General features: G+C 42.5%; 1 protein-coding gene across 1 annotated transcript in view; it reads left to right on the plus strand.

The window, feature by feature from the left end:
* The first annotated feature begins 2750 nt into the window (after positions 1 to 2750).
* Positions 2751 to 25130, plus strand: part of DDRGK1 (DDRGK domain containing 1) — a 39860-nt gene continuing 17480 nt past the window's right edge. Inside the window, exons 1-4 of the mRNA XM_074587206.1 lie at positions 2751 to 2909; positions 9169 to 9327; positions 19571 to 19677; positions 21159 to 21260. Coding sequence (XP_074443307.1) covers positions 2822 to 2909; positions 9169 to 9327; positions 19571 to 19677; positions 21159 to 21260 — 456 coding nt within the window. The 5' untranslated portion in view covers positions 2751 to 2821. The remainder of the gene's footprint in view (positions 2910 to 9168; positions 9328 to 19570; positions 19678 to 21158; positions 21261 to 25130) is intronic.

A 25130-nucleotide genomic window follows, 5' to 3' on the forward strand; every position in this document is an offset into this window, starting at 1 on the left:
CTGCCTGAGGAAATCGTGTAGGTTTGCAAGTTCCGGATTGCTATGATCCCACCATAGTGCAGTATTTGCAAGACAGAGCGGGATGAGTTATGCTCCAAGAGGCAGTCCTTTAACTCAACTAACGCTCACTGCTCATCACAGCCTTCACATACGTTTTCCTAGTGCCTTGGAGGTAAGTCAGCCTCAAAATCCTTTGAAATCTACATGGTTATTAAAGAAACCGGAGGGAGTTTTCCAGATCTAAAATAGGAAAAATATAAGCAGGCATCTGAGAAATACAGCCCAAGGGACATAAAGTGTTTCTGAAGAAGACCCTGGTGTCGTAACCAAATTGATCATCTGATGCAGTCATTCGTCTGCAGTTTGAGCTGTTTCTACATGGCATAATGGTGACATCTACAGGAAAAACCTCACGTTACCACTGCAGCCCAGAAAGGACCAGATGACATCACTTTATTATCTCCATAATAAAGGCTGTAGGGACCATGCAAGCAAGCAAAATACATATCACTTGCACAAGTAAGTGCTGACTGCAGACCAAGGTCGTTAGTGGGATGATCACAAAATGGGACCTGGGAGCCATCAACTCCCTCCTCATCTGCTGTAGCCGCTGCTACCCAGCAAGGCACAAATGACAGTAAAATTAGGCAAACAAAACAAAATAAAGTCAGGTTACTGTAATAATGCTTCTTTCCGAATGCATCTTTTGAGCTTTGCTTGGTGTATGCCCCTGTGTGGCTCCAGGACACAGCTACTTGTGCAGCCAGAGAGCCCTGGACTGAGTTACACTGAGAGGAACGCGGAACACAGACAGGTTTGGGAGAACACCCCACCGCTTCCTGCTCCTTCAGTGATGAACTCAGAGCAGGGCAGGGAACAGGCTGGTACTTCTCACTTGGCCTGTGCCTGTTTACTATTTTCTCAGCTGTGTTAGAGGACTTTGCAGGCAAAGAAAGACATGGAAGAAAAACCCAGCTATTTGTCATCCAGTTTTTATTTTTGTAAGCAATCGTTAACATTACATATGATATACAACAATCATTGTCTGAAGCGTACCCTAAAGATAACCACCAGGAAAGCTTCAGTTCATAATTTATCAAAAGTTACTAGAGGACACGTCCTTTCTGACCACACAGTATTAGACTAACCTGGTAAGACAGAAACAGAACACAGGCAATACAGTTTGCGCACAGCATGAACAAAGGGGCGTTGTCACTGATTTCCAAAATGAGATTTGAAAGATTAATATTAAAATAACACATTTTCATAACCACAGTTCGGTTCCTTTTTGAGAACTTCCCACTGTGTAGCCAGTTCTACACTGTTGAGACTTAGCAGAAGCTGTTTTTTTCTGTGGCAGACAGATCTGAATTTCTCTCCAGCTCATGACAGTATGTGCGCAGGCAGCTCTGCCATCCCCAGGAATGAGTAATTAGCTAATTTGATTATGTCTATATATCCAATAGCCTCTAATTTCCATTTCCAATTTGTTAAAGCATTCCCCCAAAGAATCCCTCCCAACAACAAACAGTGCTCTAAAAGGCCACACTAAAGGGATCTCTGAAGTAAGAATGGGCTAGATTAGTCAGAACTTTATAACCACAAAGCAAGTCAAAGCAAGTAAAAACTAAAATACTTCTCTCCTCACTCATGGAAGGACTGGGCCAGAGCCTGACAAATGGTTTCAGATCTAACAGTGGGCAATCATACAAAGGGGTGGAAATTTTTTTCTCCATCCCCAGCTGCAAATTCCTGCAGCATCTTTTTGTGCTGATACGTGCTGTGATCGGGCTAAAAACTAAATCCAGAAAAAAAGAAAAAAAATAACTGATTCCCTGCTTTGGTCTATTGCATGGTCACAGAGCGTTGCTACCAGTAAAACGGAAGCAACAGGAGGCTCCATTTGACTGGACATCAGCATTGGATCAGTTTAAAGCAATTATCAGTCTACAACTAAAGCCCACCCACCTGCACTGGTTCTGCATAGATCAATGCAAACCTGATTTTTAAATAGATCAGCCTCCTCTGGGCAGCTTAGTTTTCTACATTTTTGCCAAATTAAGCCAGCTGACTATTCAAGACAACTAGTTTAGGGCCAGTTCAGGGTCTGTCTCTCCAATTTTTTCAGAGACAAACTTGCTTTGCTTCAGGCCAGGTCAGGACATCATTTCTTCAGCTGCCTGGCGCGCACCTGAGCCAGGCAGCTCCAGCTCTATTCCATGCCTACGAATCACTGACTTAAAGGCAGAATTACAGATTACTCATACGTGTAACGTAAGCTTCATTGCCAGGGACGCCCTGACAGCCAACACGCTCAGCGCGGCCCGCCTGGGCCAGACCCGGGGCACGCACTCCGGTGCAGGGTCACGAGCGGGGATACCCCCACTGGTGGGCCAACCTGCTGCGCTCAACAGACGCCCACCCCACGACGCTGCGGCAGGAAACGTCTCAGCAACGGCCCCCAACGGCCAGGCCCGACGGCGCCGCGCTCAGGGGCAGTTTTGCCTCACAGTTCTTAATTCCTCCCCTCAACTTCCCTCCCGAGCGCACCGACAACCAGGCCAAACCCCCCGACCTCCCTCTGTACCCGCCTCGGGGGCAGCGCTCCCTCACGACCGCGCCTCGCCGCCAGGCCCCCACCTCGAGAGGGCTGCCCGCCGCCGCGCCGGCCCGGCGCCGCCGAGCCCGCCTCAGTGCCGCCCCGCTGCAGGCAACCAGCGGGCAGCCCGTCGCTCGGGGGCCTTGCGGCGGGGAAAGGCGGGACATACCAAGTGCTGCCCCCCTCCCCCCAAGGCCGGTGTGGGCGGGGCCAGGAGGGAGGATGGACGCGGCGCTGCTCGCCGCTGTCGCCGTGCTTCTTGCCGTCCTCCTCTTCTTCGCCACCCGCCTCCGTGGCCAGGCGAGGGCAGGTGGGTCACGGCTCGCCTAGGCCTCCCCCCCTCCTCCGCGGTGGCTGCTGCCCAGCCCGGCCCGCCCCCGCCCTCAACGGCCGCGCGGGGGAGGGGCGGGGGCCCGGGGCGGGGGGGCGCGTCTCCATGGAAACCGGGGTGGGGGCGCCTTGCCTTAGGCCTTCCCCTGGGGGTGAACCGCAATGGGGGCAGGGGGCCCCTGGGTTCCCTCGGGATCCCTGGTGTCCTGCCCTTCCCTCCGCCCGCCGGGGTCGCCACTCAGGCCCCGGGGTGGCAGCCCCAGGCGGCGGCGAGGCCTGCTGTTGGCCGGAACCCGGGCCCGGTTGCCGGCTTGAGGCGGTGCCAGGGTGGGGGGCGCCGGGTTTGCTGTGGTTGGGGAAAGTCTGTCTGGGTTCCAGCTGTCGTACCGGGTGGGCGGAGGGAAGGTGTCCCCGACGCTCCTTCTGCGAAACGGGGAGCGAAATGCGCGAGGTGACGGCCCAGCCTGGCTGACAGGCGGTCTTCTGGCAGGTCGCGGGTAGCGACCCCTTAATGTTCCCGTCAGACCTGAAAGGCAGGCAGGCCGGCCCCTTTCCTGCCTCTGACAGCCTGCTTTACCGGCCTCTCACAGAAATTGCCCGCTTCTCCGCCTTTTCCACCTGGCCCAGCGCTGTGAGGGCTTGCCGGCCTTGCCAGGTGTAGGTGCCGTGCTGCGCAGTCCCGTTCTGGGAGCGGGTAGATGATACAGCACTTCCAGCCCTTCTGCCTCTCTCTGTTGTATTGCTGACCAGCAGTTGTGGCAGCGTGAAACCGTGGTGGAAGAGACCTTGTGTGGGTGCGAGCTGAACGTTACAGGAAGAAATCAGATGTGGCTGTGAACTTAACAAACTTGTTGAGTTTTTCAAAGTAGAGGTTGTTTATCTGTTGGTCTCAAAGTCAGATGTTTAGCCAGGACAAACACTTAAGCTTTGTCAATGTAACACCACCAGTTCCAGGTTTTGGGGTTGGGGGGGGGGGGGGGTTGTTGGGGTGTTTTTGTTGTTTTATTTGAGGAGGAAGGTATTTTGTCTGTTGTATTTTTGAGGATATTTTTGTATGTTGTATTTTGTCTGTTGTATTTTTGAGGAGGGAGGTAGCTTTGATAATTTTTGTGAAGACAGAAGAAAGCCCCTCTAGTATAAACACAGTCATGATAGTGCAAGAGTGTATGCTGGGTAAGGACTTTGTGTTAAAAGCAATTTTTTCTGATAATAATTAAGTTTTCCAACATGGTTCTCTCACACGTTCTCATGTATAGACCTGGTCTAAATCTTTCTCAACAGCTTGGAAACTGATGAAATTTTGTCAGATTCCTAGTTAGTTAAAGCTTTTCGTAAAAAATGAGTGCATGTCCCAGAGAAATGAGACTGCTGGAAATACATCGTTTCCTGAACTTGACTTGTATCATGACTTAGGTAAATCAGGGACTTTGGGGCTTGTGAGGGTTTCTTTTTCTTTTCAAGTGTAAAAAGTTCTAACTAATTTGAAGCCCACAGTTGTTCTAAACGGTCTGAATTCTCAAAAAGCTTTAAAGCTGTTTTTGAACAGCTTGGTTAAGGTTAGTTTACATTCAGGATCATTTAATCACTTTGAAGCCTCTTTCAATGCCATCTTTTTGACACTTACATATTAGTTTTGCCTTTTTTTTATTGTGGTTTTAAGATAATTTCTGCCTTTATAATGACAGAAATCAGTATATTAGGTCCTTTACAGAATTCCATATTGTGAGGATGACTTTGTTCTCCTTTCACAACAGAAATTATTTTTCAGAACCATTGGGGCTGTGGTGTATTTAAGATTTGCAAAATTTGGTCTTAAACAGGAATTTTCTTTCCTGTTCCTTTTTCTTATGTGGAAAATGGAAGCTGCTGCAATTCTGCTAGTAAATCTCTGTTGTCCCACAGAAAGGACTTGAAACCAGGGACATCTCACCTAGAGAACTGGTGGTAGCTCTCACCTCTTCTTGTTAAAGTCTGGGGATTGGGGCAGCAGTTTCTTTTCATGCCCTCTTTTGGGAAAAATGTTGAAGACTTGACTCCCTTAGGTAATGAAGGGAGCTAAGGATCACAAGAGGTAAATCCTGTAACTTTGTATTTCCTTTGAAAGGTAACTTGGAGCAGCAAGGTGTTTCCAGCAAGATCATGCCTGGACTTGTTCTGCTGAGAACAGGAAAAAAAAACAAAAAACAAACATACATGTTTGGCATGTCTATTTGTGAACAAGCCCTGATGTGATAAGCTGTGCTGGGCAAAAGCACCTCCTCAGGGAAGCCAAGCATACTTCCACCTGTTGCGTTTTGAATCGCTTTCTCGTTGAATTTCATGGGTTAGGTTAGCATGAAGGTAGAAGATGCTGGATGCTGCCAGTGTGGTGGGAAGTACCACTAACATGTGAGGGTGCAGTAGGTGGAGCTATCTTCGCATCGGTGCAGAACGAGGGAGCTCATGAACTAGTAGCTGTGTCTTGCTGGACCGCCTCAAAACTTGCCAGCCCAGGTGTTACCCTGATGGACTTGCTTATCTGATATAACTGATGATAATGTGCTGTGATAGACAAAGGATTGCTTTGCAAGAAAAAATGTCTTTGCTCTGAGCAAGTGGAAGTTTGCAAAGCTTTGTAAAGGAGCAGATTTCTACCTGGGGGATGTAAAATTAGGTCCTAAGAAGTCTGGTCTCTGAAAGATTTCATAGTATTCTTTGTGCTTCACGCAACAATGGTGCTTCACATCCAGTTTAGGAAAGAGCTCCTCTTTCAGAGCGGAGTTCTGCTCCGTTTCTCTTGCGGAAGGAGCTCTGACAGTACAACTGGAGTTTCACAGTTGCTGCTGTGTGCTGACTGACAAGTCAGATGAAATAATCTCCATTGCTGCCTCTGCACCATGCTGATGTTTCTGAAAATGCAGAGGCAGAGCTGCTCTCTCAGCACGGCAGTAAACCTGCTGTCTCCAGATATTTCCTGGTTTTTGAAAGGCTGAGTCAGAAACTGGAGAACATACAGCTTAAAATACAAACTAAGCCTGTGTCCATTTTCCAGACATCTGTTTAATTTTTTTTGCTTGTATTGCCTGTTAATTTGAGGGCTTTATCTAATTAATTTATTCTGGCCTGCCATTCTGCAAACCATCAGCAACTAATGGATCACTTGTCTCACCTATGTAATGTTTGTCATTAAGTTTCACTCAGATGTTTCTATATCAAGTCTCATTAGTCCTTTTGTGACTAATCTCTGCATGGACTGGCTAGCCTGGGGTGCCACTTACGTCTGAGACGTCTGCAGTGACAGGAAAAAGAGATGTATTCAGATAAGTGCAGTCGCCAAACCACGCCCTGGGCTGCAGAGGAGATGTAAAAAAACACAGACCCCAGAGAAGATTATTCTTGATCTCAAACCTGACAGTTAATCCAGTTTCAAGAGTAAGAGCAAGAGGGTTTTTAAGTGTATCCTCTGTATTCTTTGAAACCACCAGTCAGAACCCTCCATGTGCAGCTCTATTCAATCTATGATACTTCCCATTCAGAAGAAGAGAGGGCATGTCTGGCTTTCTAGATACTGGAATAAATGATGTGTCTTGAACCACATAGACAAATTGTTGACCCTGAAGAACCAACCAAGTATAAGTGTGTTACAGGCAGAGTAAATGATTCTTTTCTCCTCCCCCCCGTGAAGGATGGGAAGAAATGCAAGGACTAACATTCATGTTTTTCTAATTACTGTCCAGCTGAATGCTTTGCAAATAGAAGCTATAGGGGAGAGAAGAAGAAAAAAGCTATATTAGGGCATATCTTTTCCTACTAAATGACAACCCATAGTGTCTAGGTGTCTTCAATTGTTTGTCTGAATGTTTTGGAGATGTGTCCAAACTATTGTCCAACAACTGCCTTCTGTGTTTGACCATGATATCGGTTGGGTTTGGGTGGGGTTTTTACTACTTTCTGAGCCCTCTTAGCACTGGTCAACTTTGAGGAATCACTGCGTCTCCTGTAGAGAATTAAATTGAGAAATCAGGGTAGCTTGGTTCACACGTTTGTCTCTGGGAGGGTTAAGCACCTGGGTTTGAAATTAATACATGGCTTATAAATAGAATCCTCTTTCACAAAATGCAAAACAGTCTTTGTTTTGCAGGATAATGGGAACCAAAACCAAGCCCCGGAATGAATGAGCACTAGAACTTCACAGCTGATATGCTGTGCAGGACCACCTTTGGAATTTATTGAGGTAGACACACAGAAGCTTTCAGGTGAAAGGGATGCTAACGTTTGAATTGCAGTGTATTTCAAGAACTTATTTAGAGAAATACTGCATTTGTATAGAAAGTCTTTTTGCAGACTAAGTATTTCCGGCATTTAGTAGTGTCCCAATAAGTGATCTGCTGCTCTGCCTTTGCAGTATATCCTATAGCATGTTCTGTAGCGTTCAAAATAAGCATTATTATGCTATAAGTAATACTGGGCAAGCCTTGAAGCAAAATGATTGGATCCTTGGAGCCTACACTCTGTAATTTATCATAGACCTGTTTTGGCTCACAGAGTGGATGAGAACAAGAGGGTGACAGCAGTGCGATAGTGCAGTGACTCAATTCAAAATGTCACGGTGCGTGTTAGCGCTGGAGTTTGCTGGGGGACTGCTAACATCATTGTTGCAGCAATCCTGAACTGCTGATGGCTTTGCTGGCCAAATGCTTCCCCAGATTACTGTTTTGCAGCCTATGCAAACAGTGCAGCTGCAGCTATATTGTTATCAGTACCAAAGTTACCTGCTTTAAAGCTAGTTGAGGTATATTGAGATGAGCTGCAAGCACACCTTTGATCGTCATGTAGATGTAGTCATAACGAATCTTATTTTCTGATTATAGATATGCTAATAGTAGGTTTTTTAGGAAGGCATTGTTTGGATCAGAGGATGCTGGAGGCTTGATAGACTGTGGAAAGCATTTTGTGCTCCTGCTGGGATACTATATAATCCAGCAAAGCACAAAAAAAAGCGTGTCCTGAGTTTAAGTAAATAAACAGTTCTGCAGCTTTCCATGAGACCATTTGAATATTTACCTGAATTAAGACATACTATTTAATACTTTGCAGGATCGAGCAAGTAACAACATACAAAAATATCGCTTATGCTTATCAACAGAATATGCAAAGCAGGTATTAAGGATGATGATATTTTACCGTTATCTGATTGTTTTGGCATGACTACCATAGATGATAGCAACAGGATCATGAAGGTCTCAAAAGAAAAACCTGGGGAGGGTTTTCTATGGAGAACTTCTGAAATGAGCCCACCGGTCAGTTGCTTGCTCCCATGCTGTGTCCCGGCTGTTCCTCTGTTACAATATTCCTCACTTGTCAGATCTTAATTAGTAACTGTAGCATATTCAGAGAGGATGGCAGTGAGAGCTGCAGTGATCTTTGGGCTCCGTCTTCCCCTGTGTGTGTGTTTGTTGGGAAGCAGTTTAAATCAGCATGTTAGAATGAGGTTACCCTGTGTATATTACAGCTATAATTTGTAATTTGTAATCCATGTTTGCTATTCAGGTTTTGATTCAGGTATAACAATTTACATATTGCATTCTGAAACATATGTGCTCTGAAGTTTGAATTTGGATGAATCTACTTCTAAGTTATCCAAGTACAAAATAAAAATTAAAAAAACCCCAAGACTACTTTAGAATGGAAAAGGAGTACTTCTGAGTCCTTGCCTTGTGGAAACTCAGAAATTATTAGACTAGTCCTGCCAGATAAAGGGAATTGTTTTCTGGTGGAAGGGAAAAACAGACTATCATTATCTTAAATTATTAGATTAAGTAAGAATATTTTTTGAGCACTTTGTGGGAGTGGTCTTTGTATCATGGTGTGGTGATTTTTTGTTGTGTTTTTTTTTTTTTTGTGGGGGCTCTGTCATATCAAATAATATTAGCAGCACATAGCTATAGCTTTTTCTTTAAAATGATCTGTATGTTATTGCAAAAGAGACTGCTGTCAGAATAAAATTTCCATTGTACAGAACACTGTGCGTGAATAAGGATGTTCCAGTATATGATCCTGCTTAATGATGGGAAGGTAACTTGCACATATCTGCTACTGTGCAGGGGAATAAAAACACATGAGAGTGGGGAGGCATTCTGTCATTTGGAAAACAGCACTGGTATTGCACCTCTGATTGCAAAAGTTGACTAGCAAAAGGACAACTGCAGCAAGCAGAGATGGCAAGCAAATCTCTCATCAGTTATATTTCCCTTTTGCAGCTGATGAGGAACACCAGCAAAATGTGGCGGCAGCAGCAGTCGCCAGGCCTCGGCCCCATGCTGAAGAGCGGGGAGATGGGATGCCAAGGCGCCGGAGAAACATGGGAAATCGGATGATGGCCCAGAGGAGAGCACAGCAGGTGGAAGACTGGGTAGAAGGTAATGTTTGCTTCACTTCATCTTGCAGACACTGAAATGAACCTTAAGAGCAAATGTTAAGGTTGGTGAAGGGATGCAGTTGGCTCCTGAAGAAAGTTTTTCAGTTTCGCTGACTGTGAATTATTTACAGCTTGACTGTAATCTATTTGAGTGTCCAGCTTTTCTCCGTACTTCATCAATTGTCTCTAGATGTCACTTACCTTTAACTGAAGCGTCTACCTCCTTCTGTGGTGAATTGAGGCAGTATGTTGTGCCAATAGCACATCACAACATATTCTTCCCAGAAACCGCCTTTTGTATTTCGCCCTTAGCCACGTGGGTTAAATTCGCGTAAACAGAATCTGCACCTTGCACTAGAATAATGAACTGTAGTAAAACATTGGTTTCTTGCAGATCAGTGGGAAGCATTAATTCCCAAAGTAATCTCTCCAAAATCTGGAGTTTTCTTTCCGAGAAGCCATCCAGGTGGTGATGGGAATCAAGACATTTAGCTGGAGATCACCACAGACTGTAGCATTTTGTTTTACTGTCAGCAGGGTGCTGACCACAAGTCCTCTGTTCCTATGCTAGATCTACAGTTAATAGCTATACTTCTGTGGTGTGGTTATAGACAAGAATATGGTGATAAATAACATCTTTTTACACCCTGCAATCCTCACTCCCTTTGCTGGTGAAACTTCACACACTATTATCTTTATTACTAAAGAGATTATATCACCATGATTCCCCTAACTGGATTCCTTGTACTTTCAGATTGTGGGTTAAGCGTTCAGGGTTTCTGTTGAAGTATTGATGAAAGCGGGCTTTGCTTCACTTAAGTTTGCAGTGGAGAGCGAGGTGTCTTTTTGGTCTGCAGTAGGTGAGAAACTGAGCAAACATCTGTGTGATGCCTTGATGAGGGGCTAGTTGCACTTTCTTCAGCTTTTCTTGTCTTGTGCTCACTTTTGCAGGTAAACGTGTCATTTAAGCTAATTAAGTTTCACAGTTTCACAAATGCAAAGTTGACAGGTCTGAACTTTTCAACTTTGGTTATTTCTTTTCATGTGATAACATCCTGGAAAGAAAATGGAATCTAAAAATCTTTCACTTTAAACTCTAGACATCAAAAGTTTCAACGCCAAAGGCCAACAGTGAAGCTGTCAAAGCAAATGGCTTATCTTACTTTGTCGCTTTAGCAATAGAAGAATCTGTGTCGTTGAGCTTTATAAATAATTCTTTTGCAGCTTACTGTACATCAGATGCAAGTGCTGTGGCTCTTGGGTGAAGTTTTCTTTGAAATTTACGTCCCTGTTTTATTTGGGGTTTTTAAATTTCTTTTTGAAATTAAAAAAACTTCTGGCTCTTAGCTTCTGTTCTGTGCTGCTTTATGTGTTTTTAATCATATTCTGGGATGGTCTATCCAAGTGCCTAAGCACTGCTGCACAACAGTAACATCAAAGCCTTTGGAGACTGAGCATAGACTTCAGCCGTGTAGCTGTGGAGAGAAGCGTCTGTCCCTGGTTCCCCAGTGTTGAGGTGTGGAGTGACTAGTGGCCGTATTGGGATTAGCCCCACCAGCCACCCCTGTCATGGACTGGCTCTGTCTGTGCTGCAAAGCCCTTAGCCTGGCCCTGAGCTACAGGTATTACTGTGGGGTTTGGGTTTTTTTCTTCTTAGAGAAGGATGTGTTACATGTTTTGAAGCTCAGTTTGAGGGTGTGTGGCATAGGCCTGGAATCTCCTCTTGGATTTGTCTCCTTTGTGTGGGGCCATATGCTTTTATCTCTGTGTCATTGCAATATAGAGCAGTTTTGTGTAATTACTGCCTCCATTTGAACCTGTTGAAATAGCAAGTTATCCCCACAGCAGAGTTTTTGTGTTATAAAAATTAGTTGACTCCCATGGAAAGAGAGCCCAGAATGCATACAGTGATGTACAGTCCCAGGCAATGCAGGACCAGTTGGGGCACCCAGTGCTGAAAAGCAAAGTTATTTGGCAGCATAGACAGAAACACTGAAAACAAGCCAGTCTGGTTTCTTCAGTCTTGACTTGTAAAGGCTCTTGTTGCTTTAGAAGGCTTCTGAACATCTGCAACTGAAGTGGATTATTTTTTTTTCATTGTTAAAATATTGTTAAATTTGCTAAAATGTTTTACTAGTAAGTTTCTGATCTGTGTGTGGAATTTCCACTCTGGGCCTGTATTTAGCTTTGGGCAAAGCTACCTGATCCTGCTCTGTGTCACTCTGACTTCTGCCACAGTTCGGTGTAGGCATAACACCAACCCATTGCTGCAAGATGTCTAGCCCTGAATTTGGGAAGGGCATGAGGATGCCCTGGCCATATCTATGTTACCCTTACAGACAAAGAAGTGGAGTCAGGTAGGAACCGTTGTTACCACCAAAGTATTCTGCCTGTCGGGAGCCAGTTTTGCTGACTCTGTGAAATGGTCTCAAAGTAACACTCGCAGGCTTTGGAGCTGTGGTTAGCATGAGGGTTTTCTGTTTTCCATCTAACAATCAGATTTCAATTCCAGAATGAGAAAGAAAGCTTCAAGGGTGAAATAGTAGTGCGCAGTTTCTGCTGCCTATGCTAAGCTGTCGTATTGTGCCAGTACTCAAATCTTTCGCAGAGTAATGGTGGGAAAAAAACCCCAAAACAAAGTGGCACTAGGATCAGAACCTTAACAACTTTCAGTTGTCCTTTCTGTAGTTGAAATCATAATCTTATTTACTTGCAAGTCTGGATAAGGAGTCATTTAATGCAGACAAAGATAGTAGACTATTATTTTGAATACTCAAATCTCCACCCATTGCCAGTGGAGCTAAATGAGGTTCTAATTCTTTCTTTAGCTCAGTGAGGTGTAGTAAGACACCTAAATTACTTGCAGATTGGCACAGACAGAAAATAAAGAGTGAAGCACTAAATGCCTCAACTTTCCTACCAGAACTGCAACCCACGCCACGTACGTAGGTTCCTTATTCATGGGTTCCATGTGGGCTGTGCTGTACTGTGGGGGCAGGCTCGCTAGCCAGGTGCCTACGCTGGCTCGGTTTGCCTGAGTAACGTTTTTCAGTGGTTAGTTGAGTACTCAAAGGAGGTCATCTGTTACGAGAGTATCAACATCTATTAATATCCTCTGATGACCAAAGATTGCTGGGGAGATATTTTTGATTGGTGACAAAGTAATTCTCAAAATGACTGGGACCCCTGAGCTGTGTTCCACCAGCGTGAATTCCAGGCTGGCTTTAGAAAAATGGGTTTGGTTGGCTTATATTGCCCAACATAATTCTAGTCATAACACTACTGTCTTTCATGCAGTGCAGTGCAATCTAGGCAACTGTTGTTAAAGTCTGTGCGCCTCAGAGGACATCTGCTCTGCACATTGTAGCAGAGTGCCTATGCCTTTCTGTCTGGAAGGAGAGTTCTGTATTCATGTGGTTAGGTTGCTTCTGATATCCCAGCTAGCAGACTTAATTAGCTCTGTTGTATCTTAATTTAAATTGAACCCAGACAGAAGTGGCTTTGTGGGGCTAGCTACAGCCAAGATGAAAATAAACTCGCTGCAAGGCATAAATGTGTGTGGATTTCAGGCATTAATCATGTAGGGCAGAGAGGCCAAGCAAAGCAGTGGGAGAAAGCTGGGGAAAGGGGATAAACCAGAGTTGGGTTGAGGGTTGTTTAGGGCATGGAGTAGTGTGAATAAATAGCACTAGCCATTTTCCAGTTTCAGATCCCGTTTATTTGTTGACTGAGGAGGGTCTCTTTGGCTCTTGTTTTTGCCTGACTGATGCTCTGAGTGCATCGACTTGGACTTTGATCACCTTTGGGTACATGTAAAGATGTTTTGTTGAGAGCTTTTACTTAGGTGCTGGTTATGTGCAGAAAAAGCAGTTGTCCAATTCTTGAGTTGAGCTTGCTCTTCCAAACCTTCTCATTGTGCCTTGAACACTGCAAAACACTCTGCAGTGAAGTAGGTACTTCTCTTGACGCTACATTTTTTTGCTTCTTGGAGCAGAAAGTGGCCCAGCCAATCTGATGTTTGCGTAAAGGCTGTAGTACTGTAATTTCCTATCAAGTGACAAGGAACTTGTGGGGATGAACTTATAATGGCAAACATGGTTAGGTCATCTTGATCCCACTGTGGTAAAAATGAGGATGACTATCTGAAGCTAATGTCTGTTTGCTTGAAGAACTATTATACGTTATTTCTGAAAGTGACTTTGTACAAACATGTAGTGAGAAAACCTGCCTGCCTCAGCACACAATACAAAGAGTTTGCAGGGAGATAGAGGCGTGCACAGGCAAAGTGCCTTTTCCAGGATTGTTCTGTCAGTCAGTGAATAGGACACAGGTTTTGCAGTGCAGGTTTTCTGTCACTTGGAGTGGTGTCTTGGACCAAAACTTGGTGCTGTTGATCTGAGGGGGTGCCTTCTTTGTTGTCTGAAACTGATGGGTGTCACCACACCATGATTTAGGGTAGTTATAAAGAAACAGACTTCTCTAAGAAAGGAGAGCAATCTCCAAACCACCAAGCAAAACAAGGACCACTGGGCAACCCTCTGGGTAGAAGGCTTTGGTGGGTGTTGTGGGTGAGGCTGATTTAGATAGAGAAAGAAACAAGGCAAAAGGAGAAGGTCATGCCAGAAGAGCCTGAGCAGCCCAGTACGTTTCCAGGGAATATTTTCAAGGGTTTAATTTTGAAAGATGCTCACTTCCACATCCTACAAACCATTGACCTCTCTAACTTGTTGCAAAAATTGTTGCCAAAAATGTGACTTTGTTGGTTGTTTTTTTTAACAAACAGAAAGTAAGGACGGCATCAGAGAAATAATCTGGTTTTGCCAATGACCTTTATGCTGAACTGGTACAAACTATAGGCTATCTACTTTTGGCAGCAGCATATAACTCCAAAAGGTTAAATATCCCAACATCTGCATGCCTTTTTTCTGAGCGTTTAGCATTGTACATCTGAGCACAGGTGTAGGAATGTCTGGTACAGTGAACATTGGGTTAAATTTACTTCCACAAAATCAGTAACAATAAAGCCAACAGCTTTTGACAGTCTGAGTGCTCTAGCTTGTAAAATAAAACACGATAACAAAAAGTTAATGATTCTAACATAAATTAAATCATAAATTCACCTCCTCTTTTTCTTGGCAAGACTTGGAGATATCATGTTTTTCTTCATCAGTGTTAATCACTATTGAGGAAGAAATCGCAAAACAGACAAAAAAGGTTTTTAGAAGTTTTAAGAAATACAATAATTGGGCATGTTAAAATACCCATTGTTGCTTTGTGTAGTGTCTAAGTCCAGCATTCAAATCCTGCATCTAAAAAAATCTTGCATGAGTGTTTTCTGCAAGTTTTGGGGAAAAATAGTAAAAAAAAATAATTGTAATTTTTTTTATCCCCATTCAGTGGTGGTTACTGTGCATAACTTAGAGAACAATGTGTGTGTGCTGAAATTTCTCAGAATAAGAAGCACTTTTTCTAAGCAGACTCCACCTCACATGTAACATTCCATCTCGCCATACTTTGGTATACCAAAAGATCTGGAAAATGTGTAAACTTAGAAACTTTGACATGGTCCCATGCTGTTCTTGTTAAACAGCTGGTAATACAGCTATACTAATTGAAGTAGTATTGAAATAATTTTAATGCTTAATCAATAGGAAAACCTTTCTAGTACAGTTAAACTTTGACTACTAATATCCTAACTAGTGAATCAAAAATTAATTTAGACTTGCTACTGTTTATATAGAAAGTGACTTTAGTGTTATCAAAGTATCCACAATGTGTGTCTGCCCTTGAGACATTTCAAGCACAGACTGTATGTGGAAGAGGTAGGTGTGTGGTTTCTCAGTTATGCCATATGGCTTTATTCAAGAAAAAACTTCAAGTCACTTGACTTCTGCTCAAAAGGGCTAATGTCCTTTGTTTGGTGACCTTTTTCTGTCCTAACTGTAGGGTGATTTTGTGGCTTCAGATTAATAAGCCAATGTCTTGTTTGGTTCATAAACTGGATACCTACCAAATTAAAAAAAGAAAATAAAAAAAAAAATTTTTAGGATTGTACCACTGCAGGGATGTGTTACTCATGAATGCCCACACCTTTCCATATGGTGGACCCATTCCTTTTCAGTGGCTGGTGTCATACATCTATTCAGTGTTAATAACACACATCTGTCTTCTGCCTTTAGGAAGAACTGTTTGTTTTGCCTGACGTCTTACTCCCTTTTCTCTTACTCCTTTTGTTAGGTGCTGCATAAATAGTAAATAAAGCAGCTGGCCATGCACAAAAGGCTTTTTGTGAGTAAGCACATGCGCAGCTTGCATCCTTTTTCATGGATGGGAATCCATTTGCTTCACTTCCAAAACTTAAGAAGAAGCAAGGGGGACCCTTTGACACAGATGACAAGGGCAACTAAAATATGTGATGCAGGTTATTTCATTTGGATTTTTTGCATATTCTGCACACAGTAGCTGGTAAATTCCTGTCCTGATAGAGAACATCAGCGTTCCAGCACACTTTCTAATGGTATTGGGAAGTGTTTTTAAAAAGTACTGTGTAAATTTCAAGAGTTTCAAACCTCTGTGTGACCATTAACTGATTCCTGTTGTCCTGCCTTTCAGTATGTTCAAAATGTTAAGGAAAAGCTAAGGTTCCCTGAAACTACCTCTCAGCTGTCTAGCTCAGTAAAGCCCATGTTTGTGTAAAGCAGAATATGTAAAGTGGTGTGAAAGCACCACTGTAAGTCAGACAATTCCTGCTTTCTGCCTTTTAGAGCTGGAGGCTGGTAGGAATGCTTTGCAAGCTCTGGAAGTGTTGGTATATTTATGTTGGACTCTGTAAAAGATGGACCAGAACACGATGGTAGGGTTGTGACTAGTTGAAAGCAGTCTCATTATGTCACATCCAAGCAGTTCAGGTGAAGATGATCCTATGTACCTTGAGGTTTGGTGTTCTTTATCAGCACCATATTGTGAGGTGGGAACAGGACTTTCATGTCCTGTGGTACTGTGAGCAGTTAGGGAAAATCACTACTGAAAAACGGCTTGTCACGTTTGGAGCACTAAACTTCTCTCCCTTTCCTGACACAATCCTTCGTACGTCACAGAGCTGCCACGTTTTAAGACTTCAGATAAACTGAACAGAGAGAGGACCACAGAACATCATATATACATTTTCAGCTTTCAACAAATATACATTTTCAGCTTCAACAATGCAATGATGGCTGATGTTAGGCTTCCCAACCAAGTATGCTGGCCAACCCTAGTGCTTTGGGTGATAATAAACTGCTTTCACAACAAGTGAGCACAATTAAATTGTCTTGCATCACATCTGAAGCACAGGGGCAGATGGAGTGCATGTTCCCATGGACTGACCCCCACCCCATGAGGTCTACTAGTGTTGACAGCTATGAGCATGTAAAAAGTGATTGTTAAAAGCTGCTGAAACGATAGCTTCTTTATGTGGAAAAAAAATGGTGCAGCTATTCTGCTATAATAACCAATTGATCCAGCAAATCCTTTTACCATGTGCTTATATTCTTGTCAGCATGTTCAGGTTTATTTAGCACATACTAATTGCACCCAGGTTTAGTGCACTGTTGACCTTTAATGCTCTGCTGAATCACGGGCTGTGTCTGCAACGCTGTCTCTGTAACGCTGTCTCTGTAATGCTGTCTCTGTCTCTTGTTGGATGTAACTCCATGCAGTAGAAAAAGCTTGGAGGAAATTGTACTTAGGGGACCATCACATCAGATACTTCAAACAGGAGGAAAGCAAAGGCTGCTGAACAAAGGCATGTTTGATCCAGAACTAGAAAGAGGCTTTAAAAGCCTTTCTAGACTTCTGCCTGACTTCTGGCTCAGGTACTCTGAATATAGATGAAATCTGAGAAGCACTCAGAGCCTCAGGTTGAATAGTGTCATAGATGGTGTTTTATACTTGTGATGTTTTCCAGAAATAATTTTCTAAAGAATAATACCAGTATTGAACTGTTAAGTTTGGAGTAATAACTGCTAATGCTGGGTTGCTCACCCATTGTGTTTGGAACTCCCCTTGGCCTAGTATTTAAAAAATAAATAAAGTTATTTTAAGCTTCAGCAAAATTGTAGAAGCAACTGTGTCAAGTCTGACTGTCCCCTGTTGCTCTCTTTGTTTGTGTTGTAGGAAGGGGGAACCCCTTTTGGTGATCTTGGTAATCAGATACCAGTAATTCTCTGAAGCCCAGTTCAGCAAGCCTGCCTCATATTAACTTCTATGTCCCGAAAACAGATAAGTTATTTGAGAGCCACCTACGCAGCTCTCAATTACATTCGTTTCTGATGATGTGTCTCAGTGGCTTAACCATAGTACCATATTGTGTATTGCAATTAGTAAAACAAGAGTGTTTCAAACCTAATTCTACATGTAAAAGAAGGGCAAGTCTTGTTCATCCATATGCTCCTTTAACAGCAGCTTTTTTGGGTTCCCAAAAAAGGGGACCAAGCTCTCTGGAGAGAGCTCCCTACAGAAAATATCCTGCTGCAGCCTATCAAACCAGTTCTGGTGATTGCCACAGTACAGTCAGCTCCAAGCACAACTGCTGCGGGCTCTCATGAAGGTCGTTATCAAACGGGATGGGCTTTTTCTTCTTGTTAGCCCTGCCTTAGAAACCAAGGGCTCAGGGGTTGTGGGAATAGGGAATTGTGTGGGGTTTTTCCCCCCCGCCAACGACGAGGGCTAAAACTTAACTGAGGAAGAACTTCCCCTGCACACTTCTCCCTCCCTAGGTAAACACTGCAAGTCAGGAAAATTGCAGGAGCTGGCTGTGCCATTCTTCAGATTACCCGATGGACTTCAAGCGTGTGGATCTGAAGTCAGCATCAAGCATAACAGCTCTGTGGATGCTCAAAGTGTAAATTAGTTTCCCAAAAAAAGGGATCCATGCAATAAAGATCTTTCTTTTTGATTCTGACATCTGATTCAGACACATGAATCTCTATATATTGTGTAGTGTTTCATGAAGTGAGCTAATGATTTCTTTTTGAGTGTTGGGGTCAATCCACGGTACTTATGTTGTAGGATCAAGGACTAATTTAGATTAGCAAATGAAGTGGCCAGATGTTCATGAGAACATTGGTCCAGGGGAAGACGGAGGAAATGGCACTTTTTAAAAGCTCTTTAGTCTGTTTTAGCCCCTGGGTGAGCAGGAATATAATGTGTTTGCACATCGTTTAAGCATGACGCTTTCATATTTCACAGTTGCAGAAATCATCGTTCCAAACAACCAATTGTCGTACAACAGGGAACTATTCACATGTAGTTCCATTCCAGTCAGGCCCAAGACTTGCATTGCAGGGATTTTTTTTTTTTTCTTCCTCCTCATACAAACCTTATGAAGAACGACTGAGGGAGCTGGGGTTGTTTAGCCTGGAGAAGAGGAGGCTGAGGGGAGACCTTATCACCCTCTACAACTACCTGAAAGGAGGTTGTAGAGAGATGGGGGCTGACCTCTTCTCCCTGGTGACAAGTGATAGGACAAGGGGAAACGGGTTCAAGTTACGTCAGGGGAGGTTTAGATTAGATATTAGGAGACATTTTTTCACTGAAAGGGTTATTAAACATTGGAATAGGCTGCCCAGGGAGGTGGTGGATTCACCATCCCTGGAGGTGTTTAAAAAAAGGGTAGATGGGGCACTTAGGGACATGGTTTAGAAGTGGCTCTTGTCAGGGTAGGCTAAAGGTTGGACTCGATGATCTTAAAGGTCCCTTCCAACCTCAACGATTCTATGATTCTATGATTCCATTAAAGGTTAGTTATACTGGGGTAGAACCAGGGGATGAGTGGTATGCCTCTGAATCCTACTTTTTGAATGGATGTCTGTTGTGCTAAGCTTAAAGGTAACTGAGAAGAAAGTCTCTGCAGGTTAGTGTTAAGCAGTTATGTAATGACAACGATTGTCACATTTTATGTATAAGAGAAAGTATGTCTTTTAATTGTGGAAAGCAGGAAATGTTTATGAAAAGTCTTCCTTCAATAGATGAAGTAAATTTTTACCTCTGGCTTCACTTGAGTGTGTTTGCTTTGTTACTTCTACTCTTTGGCTTTAGCAGTCCTGTGTGGTTTGCGTTTTTTTTGCCTTTTTCCATCTAATAGGTCTTGTCTGAAATGTATGTGTCTCCTTTTCATCCGCTGCTGCTTTCCTAGGAAGTATTGAAGTTTCTCGAAGGGACTTTTTACAGATGATTTAAAAATTGTCATTTATACAATGTTGCAGAGGAAGATGATGCTGAGGAGGTGCCAGAATTTCAAGTGTCTGGGAAAATTGGAGCAAAGAAGCAGAGGAAATTAGAAGAGAAACAAGCCAGAAAAGCACAGAGAGAGGTAAGCATTTCCTGCCATGTACAGAGACCAGAGCAGACCCCAAATAGCAGTACTCAATAAAGAGCTGGTGATGACAGACACCCCAGAAAGGCAAAGGCAGTATCATCCCAATAAAGGCTGTGTTTTTGTTTTAAAAACGTCAGTTCAGCTTTTTACATTGTACCCCAAGAGGGCCATGGAAAATTGTGTCTCGTTTTCTTTCCGTTAGTTTCTCTGGCATTCTTGTGGGGAGGAGAGAGGAGTTTAACACTTGAATACTTTTTATTGGATGTTTCCACTGGCTTGCAGCTTAATGTCAGTACTGTCTCCCTTTAAAAATACACTCAAGCCCACATAGCATTGTTGTAACACTGGGTCTTTGACCAGAACTGTGGGCAGTTCTGAGTAGTGTTTCATGTGCTCTCATAGTGCAAAAACTTTGTATGGGTTTATCTATGTTTAGCCATGTTTACTGTTTTTAGGGATTGCAGTCAGATTTTGATCGAAGTTTGGCCCTTAAAGAGAGACCAAGTATACAGATTGAACACATGTAGCTTTTTCAGTTGTTGTTTCTTAAATCTGTGTGTAAGAGTACTTAAATACTATTGCATTTCTTTTTGGTTTTGACTAGTGTTTTGCTGTTAACTCCAGGGAAGCAACAGGCTTTTTGAAACTTACTTTCAGAACTCTGCTCATAGATGGCAGCAGGTTATACGTTAATTCCTTTTAATTGTTCTATATATTTTTTGCAAACTCTGTATTGTTCCATAACTTGGAATGTGGGGTTGCAAGAAGTAGGTAAAACTTAAACAGCCTTTGCATAGCAGAGCCCAGAGTGCACGGTGAGCTTCGCACATTTTACAAAAAGACAAGGTTTATGAAACTACTAACATTTCTAATGTGTAAAGGGTACAAACAAAGCCAGTGAAATCCCATCTTGAGAATTTTGTTGTAACCTGAGGTTTAAATCCAATTTCTGCTTTACACTGTACTGGTATGCCCTGTAGATAGGGTGATTGGTAAGAAACTTGATTATTATGTTATATATAAACTTCCATTACAATCCTTTTCTCACTTTAATGACAAAATGGTTAAAGCATACTTTCCATATTCATTCTATTTAATTAGCTTCTTTTTTGTGGAAAATTTGAGCAAAGTTGAATGAAGTTAGATAAGCATCGGTTAGTGGAGTGAGGAATCTTTTGTTTCATTTTAAAACATGCTGATTTTTATTTTCCCATGTAGACAGATAAATTCCTCGGTTAGGTCTTTTTCTCTGAAACATTCAAAGCCAGAAATCCTCCATTTGAATGTCTTCTGCTTGTTCTCTTAATATATTTTTTTATTATTATTCTCTTTACTGTTTCTTTCTGAACATGCATGTAGGAACATAGTAAGAACCTCCCTCCGTGGTATCACAATATGAAATAAAAAATGTATATTCAGGAAGAGTAAGGCTTGTCTTGCATAATTTGGGTGGTTTTTTTGTTTTTTTTTTTTAGGCCGAAGAAGCAGAACGAGAAGAACGGAAAAAAGTTGAGTCAAAAAGAGAGGAGGAAAGGCGGAAAGAAGAGGAGAGAATACGTCTCGAGGAAGAACGACAGGTGGGATTAATTGTATTTATAGGTGGAAATTTTGAACCAGGTTTGTCTTTGAGATTGTTTCTATGTAAGTTCTGTGATCAGCAGCACTCCCTTTTGCTTTTATTACTATTGCATACATCTTTTATTTGTTTGGGTTTTTTTTTTCTCCCATTTTGTTTGAATTACAGTAATACTTAGTTATTTCAATTTTAGATCCCAGCTTTGTTCCCCTAAGTGCTTGGCAGAAGTGAAAACTGCTCCAAACATCAATATACACGTGTGGCAGCAAGCACCCACCCATGGTGGTTGAGTCTAGGGCAAAACGGAACACGGTCTCCTGGTAGTGGCTCTGCTACAGCTGTATGCCATCGTGACAGCTTGTTTGGTCAATTTGTTATGTTGACGAAAATAGCTGATAAAGTCGTCTGTTAGTTTGTCTGGGAGCTATTTAAGTGCAGGTATATGAAGGAAGGAGTTGTACCTAGTAGCGAGAGAAATTCTGGGGGTTGCTTGCTTGGTGTCTGACAGGAAAAGTTTGATTATCACAGAATCATAGAATAACGTAGGTTGAAAGGGACCTCCGCAGACCATCTGGTCTATCCTCCTGCTCAAACCATGTCCAGTTAGAGCAGGTTGCTCAAGACCTTGACCAGCCCAGCTTTGAGTGTCTCTTAAGGAAGGAGATTTCATAACTTCACCGGGCCCCTGTTCCATTATGCTTATTTAAGCTGCCTGCCTGACAGCTGTAACCAGCAGGGCAGAAAGTGAAAGACATCATCAACCGATTTTACAACTGTTGTGTAAAATTATACAATTTTATTCTAATTATACAAATTTACATGTGCTTCACAATTAAAAATTTCTAAACTATGCATACAAATGTGTGAGTTAGCAGGAGTGACCCAGAAAAACAGGTACCATGTAATTGAAATGCTTTTGTTGAATACTTTCATCAGTGAGGGAGGCAAACTTATTTCAAGGCTGCTTTGTGTATTCTGGGCATCAGTGCTACTGGCTAAGAACTAGGAATGCGTTTCATGCTCTCTGGTGCTTGAGCGAGTTGTGTGGTAGCTTTGCAGTGTGCTTCTGGAGGCAAGGACCAAAGTGTTCTGCACAATCCTGTGCTTAATAATTGCCATCCCAGGGGAGCGTAGCTCCCAGCTTTCTGTGTTAATTTTTTGGGATACTTAAATGTGCATGGAAATTTGTGTCTCTGGTTTGTAATGAGCAGATTTATTTTAATTTGTCCTAAGCACAGGTTGTGTAAGCGGGTTGTGTTGCTGATAACACTTAAAAAGAGGAAAAGACAACTTTTACTGTCCTCTGTTGGGGGCATGAAGGCAAGATAAAGCAATTAAAACATTATTTTTTTTTTTCCCCATACATTACACATGCAGGTTGTGTCCCTGAGGTCTTTTGTAGAACGTACATTTACCTTTATCTTCTGAACTCTCTGTTGTTTCCTCTTCACCAATAGAAGACTCCTGAATTTCAGAAACTTAAATGGATCAGAAGAATGTCAGTGCTACAACATCAGGATATGTAGCATGGTCCAAGACTTGTAAAAGCAACTTGGACAAACTTCCAGACCAGTTATTCCATAGCTGACCTTCTGAGAAAGGTGTAGAAATCTAGAAGTACCTGGTAGTGGTCAAAACATGAACCCTGAGACTGGATAACTGATCTCAGCTAGTCCAAGCCACTCCTGTGCTTAGCCAAGCTGTTTTGCAACAGCAGAGCTATCAGCCTTGGCTTCCTGTGGATCTGTGTCTACCGCTTTTCCCCTGCCCACACACTTCAGTAGCACCAGCTTCTGCCTTGTGGTCCCTCTGACCACTCTGCTTTTCTCCTAAGCATTGCCAATTTCTCCCACTCATATTTGCGGCTTGGAAAGAGGTAAGACAAGCTCTGGCTGCCTCTAAAGCACATGTCCATTGCCCATGCTTGCATGCCATGGAGCTTGGCATAACAGATAACTCAGATGGAAGTTTTCCTCCAGTGGTGTTTTCTTTTAAGTGTTTTGTCTCCACCCAGTTACCTAATATTTTTTTTCTAAGATTCTGGGAATTCAATATCCTTGAAATCCTGAAGAGTTGGTTGTAATGAACCAAGTGGCTCCAGTAGTCTGGGGATAATTAGGAGGGCACGCTTGCTGACGCTAGCAGTGTTTAAATGTCACTTCCTTTAGAGGAGGCTAATGAACAGAATTTCAATTCCTTCCAGAGTGGTGCCAGCACGGCAGGTGAATTGCTAAGCAAATTGCAGTTGAGCTTGGTCAACCGGCTCAAAAGAAGTTGTAGCCCAGGACAAAGATCTTATCCTGTTGATTGCCTACAGGTTTCGCAGAGCAGCTGGCTAATCCAGACCAGTCAGGCATGGTTGAAAAGTTGAGTGGAAAATAAGGGTGAAATTCTAACTAGAGGTCTCTTCACACAGAAAGTGCTTATTAAAATATTTAACTTTATTTTTTTTAATCCATGTCTGTTCAATTTAGGGCTGAGTAACTTTTTTTGTTCGAATGAGGAAACCCCCCCCCTTTTTTTTTTTTTTTGCTTTAATGTTCAGTATCCCTAGTAAAGGCTGCACTAATACACTTCCATCTCCATTTTACAGGGCTCAGTAAAAAAGAGGAATATAAACTAAGGTTTGGGGGGGGGGGGTATTTTATTTTTTAAACTTTGTGCTCAACAGTCTGAAGGAGTACTTAGTAGAATTTGGAAAATTTCTCAGGTGCCTGAATCTAGCTTGCTATTCACTTTAGGCAATAAATCGTTAGCCACTTAGATTCTTTAATTTCAACCTTTTCTTGATTGGTTCGTTTGTTTGTTTTTCCCAGTAGTCTGTATCGGGGCAGCAAGCCAATGCACTGGGCTACATCACGAATGTTACTCTGCTACTAAGGGGAAAGTGTATTCAATATAATATTTTTGCTTGGGTCTAAGACAGGCTGATAATCCAGTAACAGCTGAACGTTTTGAGTGTGGATTGAAGTAAATGTGTCTGACAATATTTAATGTTCATCCTCAAGTGGTTTTTAGTAATTTTAATTCTCTGTCTTCATCAGAGTCTTTAACAGGAAACAGAACAATTCAAGACTGGTACATGTTTAGGCTGTGTTGCTTGAGTTCCTGCTTCTGTCAGCAAAGAAAGCAGTATTATAGGGAGCATGATAATAACAAGACTTCAGTGTTTTAGTCTTGACTGGGTGATAGGAAGGGAAATGAATTTAATGAATAGATGCTTGATTACTGTGCATGTAAGCATAGGCTGTCTTTATGATCATAACATCTTATCTTTCAAATCTTGTTACGGACTGATTGTGTGATGTAAAAGATACTGCCTCTCTCTTCTAGGCCCCTAATAAGCGATAAAGGGATCATTGGATTTATTGTGTTTTTATAGAATACATAGGAAAAAATGTCATTTATATGTTCCTCTAGGGAAAGGATTCTTCATTTCCACAAGTAACGTTTTATCACAACTAAGCCCTTGTGGACGACACATGTGATAATAGTATTCCGCCATATAAGTTAGGAGATGGAAAGGCAAAATTATAAAAGGTAGCTCAAGGAGTGATTGATAGTCATGAGATAAAAGCCAGAGGGTAGCTGGTTGTATGATTTTTGGAGGCAGTTTGATTACTGATGTTTCTGTAGTTTGTATAATCCCATAAGGCACAAGAAATTTAAGTTTATCACTAAAATTTGTCTGAAGAATGTTACAGTTGTCAACTGCCTTTTTTTCCCCTTTGTTTTCCAGTACATCAGGGTATTTTTGCAGGTATAGTGACAGTGGCAAGTCTCCAAACAAGCGCAGTCAGCTTTGTTGGCTAAATTTCAGTTGCGCCTTTTTTTCAGTCTCTCTCCCAAGAAATGCTACCAAAATTGTGCT

The sequence above is a fragment of the Larus michahellis genome, chromosome 5 (genome assembly GCF_964199755.1).
Source record: "Larus michahellis chromosome 5, bLarMic1.1, whole genome shotgun sequence".
Lineage (NCBI taxonomy): Eukaryota > Metazoa > Chordata > Aves > Charadriiformes > Laridae > Larus > Larus michahellis.